Raw genomic sequence first — 8,422 nt, 5'->3', positions numbered from 1 at the left:
TCATTGAGGAATGCCTCTCTCTATTAATCGTCATCAAGTAGACAGTTCTTAACATTCTCATGTTTACCACTTCCAGCCAGAAGTCCTCCCTTTCAATGGAGATCACTTCCTTCTCATACCTGAAAGCCTTTCTGTGCGTCGGTTGTTCATTTCTCTCCTCACCAAAGATGTCCGTCTCCTGCAGGATATGTTCTCTAGCCACCCTCAAAGGCTTTTCTGGCCACAGCCATGTCGGCCACTTCTTAATTAAATGTCACCCTCTCTGCAGCCGGGCTGAGCTGATCGAGCCCCTGGATAGCATATTTCAGGGAGACAGCCTCCTTCTCTGTGGTCACATGCAGGGTCAGCTTTTCCATTTGGTTGCATGGAGTTAACCCTCCAGCCACTTTTTCTAAATGTGACCGGTCCTGTCCAATTTAGAAAACCAAGACCCATATCGTTTGGTTTTGTATCAAAATGCGGTAACATTATCAGACATTACACACAGGTAGCTGTTTCATGTCTGCTCTCTACCTATCTCTCTCTCACAGAAGGGAGATGGGCTGTGTACCTCTCCAGGGAGGTCAAGTACTTGAACAACTCCCACCCTACTCTGTTCCATCATTAGTTCTCCATTTGCAGCCGCAAATGTTGAATCTATAGAATGAAAAAATAGGACTAGTTTTTCAAAGGATGATATTGCTTGGTAAGGCTATTGGAAAATGTATATTTACTGAATCAACTTAATTAATTAATTTAGAACAAAAAACAATGACCTGGACTTACCATGTTTGCAGCAGGCAGATCTACACAAACACATGTGTCTCCACAAAAACATTTCGTGTTGAAATGTCTACAATTATGGCTATAAATGTTCTCCATCAGATTTTATTTGAAAGAAATTCGCTCCTCTGTGTTAAGGCAAGGCGCTCGTTAATCCGATTGAGGTCCCCTGTGTTCTACCCCCTAGAGGGCGCCACTGCCCCTCTCGTATCCTGCTGCATCTGAGATCCGTTTCAATATTCAATTCACAATAAACAATGGCTGGAAGAGGAAAAACACAAACAAACAACCAGTTAGAAACTCATGTTTTATTAGAACACTGATGAGAATGGAAACACACTGAGGTAAGATAAATAAGCCTTTAACCAGCGGCACAACTAAATATTTACCCTCTCCCCGCTCTGTTACAGTGCCGCTCTGTCTTTAAACAGAGCTGGTAGCGGCAGTTCAATACAAACTTCAGTTGCTCCCTTTAGCACCGGATATGGATCAGATGTGGGCAAATAAGAGCAAAAACAGCAAGACGCATTCCTTTTGAACTGAATGTAATTTGAAAAGTAAAAGAAAGATCCCCTGAGGGAGAACATTCTGGTTTGATGTTTATGTTTTTTTGTTATTTTCTACTAGTCGTATTTTTTTCCGTTGAGTGCGAGAGCTACCGGTCGCTGCTTCGGATCCCAGTATGCTACCGTTCCTGCTGATGGGCGGAGCGCTGCTTCACATGGCACTGGGGTCAAGAGGGCTGACGGGTATCAGCCCTCTCTGAAGTCCCCACGCAGAGATACATCTAGCACACCCGCAAACCAACGTCTGATCTCTGCTGCTGTATGGCTGGGCCCGACTGCATCGGCCCGGCGGGCACCCGGAAAAATACCTCCATCACTGGGCTGAGTCCTTGTTGTGGTGGTGGTGGTGGTGGTGGTGGTGGTTGGGGGGTCAGAGAACTGTCTCCCTGGACGTGAGGCTCCGGTCGGAGGGGGTGCGCCGGGTTGTGTCGGGGCTGCTCAGCAGGTGGGATGACAGGCGTTTGGAACGGCGCAGGGACGGTGAAGAGCTCAAGGCGCCACAGCTCTGGAGGTGGATGTCGCTATGGCAACACTTCCTGGAAGTGCCTCGGCTCCACTGGGATTGGCTCATTACCTGCGAAGGACAAATTACTTTCAGTGGCGCTAGTCTTATGCATCTGAAAATATGATAAACGTTTGTTTGTTTGCAAGAGTGGAGCTCTGTATAAAAATGTGTTGGGAAGAGAAAGTACTATAAGTTCAAACCTAGACATAGGAACCCAAAACATTTCAAGGCCCAACAAAGCTACCAGCACCGTTGTAATGCAATCAGAAATGTACTCTAGTGTAGTCTTAATTACCTTAATTACCTTGATTACCTTAACTTTCTATTTTTTGCATATGTTTTTCTTTTACTTACCTATTATTTTATTTTATTGTATGACAATGTTTATATGTGAAGCACTTTGAGTCTACCTTGTGTATGAAAAGTATAAATAAAGTTGCCTTGCCTTGCCTTGCCTTAATTTGGTGTTTTTCCTTTGATCCAATGTGTGACGTGTTATTTAACGTACCGTTATGCATCCACACCCTTGATTCAACCTGAAAACTCTCACCTGATCGATGACATTGGCGCTGAAGATGGCCTCCTCCATGTGCTTCTCGTCCGACTGGATAACACTCTTGATGGAGTTGACCACCTGCTGGACCTCTGGGGGGAGACTGCAGCTGGAGTGCTCCAGGAACTTGGCCACCAGGATTTTGGTGTCTTTATACGTCTTGAGGTCGGCCAGGGAGTGGGGTCGCTCCTGGGACAAGTGTGTGCGCAGTGCTCGGGGTTTGAGGCTGATGATGTCTGCTGGTTCGGTTGACACTGTTACTTGATCTAGATCAGGAGAGACAACTTAGGCATGCGCGCACGCACACAAACACACACATCTACACAACCGTCGTTGAGCACTGGAGAAAGTACTTCTGGCCATCGATGAAGAAGATAAGGACTTTTAACATCCAAATTTCTCTTCTGGGATTTATATTTTACAATTAATATTTTATAGGTGCTCCACTTCATTGAGGTGGGACCGTTCAGGGAATGCTGGTTGGTCGACCCTTACCATCCAGGGGAGACGTCTCATCAGAGTCCCCAGAAGGAGCTTTCCCAGCGGGCACACATCCACAGCCATCCCCTTCAGAGAAGGACAGAAATCACAGCCACGTTATTAACATCCCATTATTCTAGTCAAGACCATGCCACTTGTAAGACAGTGTTTGCACTGTGTGCTTGCTGCCATCTGAAGATGAACCTCTAACTAAAATCAGAATATCAGAGATAGCCCTTAGCAAAATAGAGAATCACATCAAAACAAACTAGGATTTCTAACCTGGAGAGGTTGATACGTCATAGAAAAATCTGTATGCATAAATCTAAATATATGCAGTTTTACTTGGGGTGGATGATAATTAAAACATTTGATAGATAGACGTGAATCTAGTTGTGTGTGTGTATTGTATTTAATATGCAGTGTGACGGACGGCCCTCCCCCAGGCCTGCCGTAACCTGCCATTGGGCCCTGGGGCTGAGGGGTTTCGTGGGCACCCTGAGAGGGGATCTTATAATGAAGATGTGTAACTAGGGTTGGACGAGAAATCCTGACAACTGTGGTTGAGACGACTGTGGCTGTGGTGTCAAGGGGCCACTGGGCCCAGCTACCCATGGCCCTCTTTTTCTTGGCTCATGATAGGCCTCTGATCTTTGTAAGCCCAAAACAAAAAAATCACATTGTCATGGGCGTTCGCCGATCGGGGGGCCTATCATGGGCCAGTATAAAATAAAATAAAATTAAAGATTATTTTTTTATTTTTTTTACTGCAGCTCATGATCGCCCCCCCGATCGGCGTAGGCCCTGGGGCTTCAGCCCAGGCAAGCCCGTGCATTAAGGCGGCCTTGCCCTCACCTCCCGTTGTGGAGGAGCAGGAGATGGGGTCGCTGGTGGAGCGCACCATGCGGGCCAGCCTGCGGTACTTCCGGACCGCCCGGAACCCCCGCGGCCGGTCTCCGGGCGAGCAGCCGCTCCGCGCCGGCGGCTGGGAGGAGGAGGACGAGGAGGAGGAAGGCGTCCACACGCTGAAACACAGCCGGGACCCGCGGGGCCGCGCCGGCGCCGGCGGCGGCGAGGGCGAGGCGGAGGGCGGCAGGGGGCTGAGCCCCGACGTGCCCCCGGACGAGGCCAGCGAGGTGGGGGAGCAGGGCTGTGGCGGTGGGGCCAGCGCCACGGGCAGGGTGAGCTTCCGGCTGAACACGCGCGCCCTGATCAGCGCGTGCGGGGCGGTCCTGGGCGGTTCCTCCGCCGCGTGTTTGGCCGACGCCAGCTCCTCGCACACGTGCAGGCCGCGGGCGCCGTGCTCCTCGCCGCCGTGGGGGCCGTCGCCGTGCTCGTCGTGGTCCAGGTTGCTGGCGTTGTCCGACGACCAGTCGGGGGACTGGGTGTGGGACGACTCGCTGTAGGTGGTGTCGGCGAGGCCGCGCTGGTGGCCCCCCCGCGGGGGCCCCTGGGCCCTCAGCTCCTGGGGGCCAGTGCCGTCGGGGTGGCCGGGGTTGGACGTGGTGTAGGGGGAGGAGTCGGAGCCCCCGCCCGGGACCTCCAGGGAGCAGAGGTCGTCTGAGGAGCTGTTGTCCTGCAGGTCGGCCAGCTCGGACACCAGGAGGGAGGCGCTGTCCACCGAGGCTGCAGACACACACACACACACACACACACACACACACACACACACACACACACATCATGCACACACACACACACACACACACACACACACACACACACACACACACACACACACACACACACACACACATCATGCACACACACACACACACACACACACACACACACACACACACACACACACACACACACACACACACACACACACATCACGCATCATAAACCCGACCTGTTTCAGTTCTCTCTTGACCGAAGCGTACATATTGTGGGAATGTTGCAGAACATGTGAATGTTGCATTATGGGAGTTAACAAGTCTTTACCCTGAGTGCTGAGGCCCGCGGTGGTTCCCTCACAAAGACTGGACTCAGTGGCTCGCTGTTCGATGCTGCTGGTTACCTTTACACACACACACACACACACACACACACACACACACACACACACACACACACACACACACACACACACACACACACACACACACACACACACACACACACACACACACACACACACACACACACAAACCATCATTGATATTTATGTGGCTGTATCGAGGACACTTTGAATAGACTTCTGAGAGGGCAGATAAGAGGGTCAATTTAAGTGTCTGCAGTTATTTCACAGACTGTTGGTTCCTGTGTAATTGTATTGTTTTGAATTTCACAGATTAACTGCATGAATTTCTGTGATTACCAAGCCTTTACAAAGTACTCAAGTATAAAACTACTCTCGAGATTTGCGGCCAAGCCACAGCTGCAATGCCACAGTCTCCCCACTAGAGGACAATAGATCACCGTGAAATAAATCCACTGGGATCCAGGGGACAGGTCGGCTGCTGGGGTAACCATTAGCTGTACAGCTTTAATTAGAAACCACTTTTTGGTTATAAACACAACCGAATGGATCTAATCAGATATAAAGTCACATGGTGCATACAAAGTGTCCTCTTCAGTTATGTTCGACATTTCTATTCTCTAAGTGCTGCCATTAATGGAACCAAAAATCCATCACATATTGGAAAAAGGCCATTATTAAACCACTGTTAATTTCACTGTAATCACCGATATTGCGATGTGAATTGATTCTGTTGAAGTGTGCTAAAAGGGACATAATAAATGTATAATTATAATTTAAAAACACAAACATTTTTGTTGGAAATAAAGGGCTACTAATAAATATAATAAATCAGATGAACAAAATAAATAGTTAATAATAATTTTTCACACTTGAAATAGATGTGTCCTGCTCCTACCTGGAGCAGAAGGGGGCGGGGCTTACCTGGCTCGCGGGGGTGTAGCTTACAACAGACTCATAAGGCGGGGGCAGGTCTGTGGGGTACAGCGTTCCCGGGCTGTTGATTGGAACGCCGTAGATGGCACTGAACGGAGAGTGGGGGAAGTCTAGCTGTAGGCCTCTGTCCAGGAAACAACCAGAATATAGAATAGGTCAGAAAACTACAAAAAATATTATGAAGCCAGAATAACAGGTTGAGTCACTCACAGACCAAACATACTACTCTATAGTAAAAATATCCTAACCAACTGCCCAAATATACTTAAGGTCAGAAAACCAAAAAACACAATTGGAATAGACTGAACTTCATGTCTGTCAAACAAAACACAAACCAGAATACAGAACACCTCAACACAGATAGCCATCCAGATATTAACAGAGGATATATAATTGGGTTGTTTTTCATCTGCTTTCTATTTTAATGTATTGTTTTAGGTAGCTGCTCTCCAGGGAACCACAAACCGGTCCTTGGGTACTTAAACATGGTTTATTTTTCCTATTTAATTATTCTTTCTACCCCAGTGTACCTTAATTTTAAAAAGAAAATATTCCTCTGAATAATCCCTAAACTTTAACTCAAGACAAAGGGATGATCCCATGTGCACCATAACATCGTTTTATCGGGGGCCAATTAAGGATGAGCAGCGATGCAAGATGTCCTATCTTTTAATTACAATCCTGTTTTAGTGTAAAGTAACACGGCGTGAAAGATAGCCTGCCATAGTATCCACCAATCACCTGCCTGCTGATGATGTCATGACTCACAACCCTGTACGGTGCAGTTAATGTGTCTACAGGCCTGTTTGTATTTATACCTGCGGTGTCAAACAGCCATGGCTCCCTGCCAAATAAGACATCAGTCGCACCCTTATTCTCTTTATCATCTCTCTCTCTCTCTCTCTCTCTCTCTCTCTCTCTCTCTCTCTCTCTCTCTCTCTCTCTCTCTCTCTCTCTCTCTCTCTCTCTCTCTCTCTCTCTCTCACTCTCTCTCTTACTCCCCATCTCTCTCTGTTGTCTCTGTCCCCCACTGTCTGTTTATATGTATGTCAGATTCTGGTGTGTGTGTGTGTGTGTGTGTGTGTGTGTGTGTGTGTGTGTGTGTGTGTGTGTGTGTGTGTGTCTCTCTCTCCTTTACTCTCTCTCACAAACTGTCATTATGCCACTCTTTCTCTCTGTCTGTCTGTTTGTCTCGTTCTCAACAGAGACTATGTAAGCTCCTTTAATGACAGGTAGCTTCTCTCTCATGCAGGGCCACATCTGCTCTATTGTGTCGCAACACATGGGAGCAATCAGATATTAGAAATTCACACAAGCGGAACTGAACCCAGATACAGATCACACTCCTTCATTTAAAGTGCCCTTTATTTTGCCTCATTGTCTCGTGAAACTCAAACTGTCTGGTCAAACTGTGTGTTTTAAGGTCCGCTGTTGTTTATGTCTTAGTCTTTGTTTGAATGATTATTATGAAAGTCGTTATTGTCTAACAATTGTTCTTTTGTGAAGCGATTTGAGACTTTTGCTGTGTAAAAAGTGCTATACTTCATAAACTCTGCTGACTTGCTAACGTCTCTTTCTCACCATTTGAACTCGCCTTCACAAGGCGTTCTGGGAAATTGAGAAATGTTCCTCATGCAAGTGTTTTTAATAAACCACCACCAACATCGACTGAGGTGCTGTGTATACTGGCAGTTTTTATTAAATGAAACATCATGGAGGAAATGTCAAGCAATGGATGTGGGTGTGATTCTATTCCTGTCTTCGTCTCTCTCTGTTTCCCCCTCTGTCGGTTGGCTAGTGTGTTCTGTCTCACTTTATCTCCTTCGAGGGAATGTCAGGTAGCATATGTGGGTGTTTTTTTATCCCTTTCTCTGCCTCTCTGTCTCGTATTTCTCTTCCCACTACGGAACGTCAGGCAGGAGACGTGGGTGCACACAACAAGACTTACCGGCCATGCAACTGGCTTTCAACTCGACAAGAAAATACCTTTTCAAAGGTACACCCCCATTGAGGATTTCAATATAAAATGCCTCACCATTTTTAACCTCGTGTTTCATCGTAGATCGTTTTATCGCTTAAGCCTCATCAGTTAGTTATTGAGTCATGTATAAACTGAAGCCCTGGGCAGGTGGAATCTGAAGCTGACTGTGTTAAAGGACACCACCGATCAAAGCATCAGTAACCTTTGTCAAAATCCCTTTGCTGTGCTGATTCTGCCGACGACGATTCTTGTGTGAATGCGCCGACCTCAAATGTAATCAATAGCAATATATCACTTTGGTCTTTGTGATAAGACCTTTTGAAGAGTAGTGGAGAGGCAATTCACTACTATGTTGCCCACAAACTAGGGTACTGATACACACACATTGATTCCGAAAGGACTGTATTGCTTTTTTTCATTCATGGCAGGCGCATTCACGATAAATGCACTTCACATGACATTGAAAGCGGATGTTTTTCGTGAAGCCAGGAGCGACGTTATTGTCCATTAACTGTGCCCGATCGATCATGCAGAATGAATCCCTTGTTCTGACGTCGATAGGTTTTTTGAACCATACAAATGCAACAGGATCAACCTGTATCCATGTTCATAGCAGGCGGTCCCGTCTGGCTCAGCTGTCAGGGAATTTGGATCC

The 8,422-nt window shown here is 47.1% G+C and overlaps 1 protein-coding gene across 2 annotated transcripts in view; it reads right to left on the bottom strand.

Annotated features, from left to right (window-relative positions):
* Nucleotides 1–1,052: 1,052 nt before the first annotated feature.
* Nucleotides 1,053–8,422, bottom strand: part of fam189a1 (family with sequence similarity 189 member A1) — a 59,031-nt gene continuing 51,661 nt past the window's right edge. For both annotated transcript variants that reach the window (XM_030377740.1, XM_030377739.1), the window contains 6 exons: nucleotides 5,775–5,910; nucleotides 4,814–4,889; nucleotides 3,722–4,492; nucleotides 2,882–2,953; nucleotides 2,384–2,652; nucleotides 1,053–1,902 (listed from right to left, as the gene is read on the bottom strand). In XM_030377740.1, coding sequence (XP_030233600.1) covers nucleotides 1,699–1,902; nucleotides 2,384–2,652; nucleotides 2,882–2,953; nucleotides 3,722–4,492; nucleotides 4,814–4,889; nucleotides 5,775–5,910 — 1,528 coding nt within the window. In that variant the 3' untranslated portion in view covers nucleotides 1,053–1,698. The remainder of the gene's footprint in view (nucleotides 1,903–2,383; nucleotides 2,653–2,881; nucleotides 2,954–3,721; nucleotides 4,493–4,813; nucleotides 4,890–5,774; nucleotides 5,911–8,422) is intronic.

Source organism: Gadus morhua, chromosome 14 (genome assembly GCF_902167405.1).
Source record: "Gadus morhua chromosome 14, gadMor3.0, whole genome shotgun sequence".
Classification (NCBI taxonomy): Eukaryota; Metazoa; Chordata; class Actinopteri; order Gadiformes; family Gadidae; genus Gadus; species Gadus morhua.
Note: the sequence above shows the minus strand (reverse complement) of the source record. Positions and strands in the feature narration are given on the sequence as shown.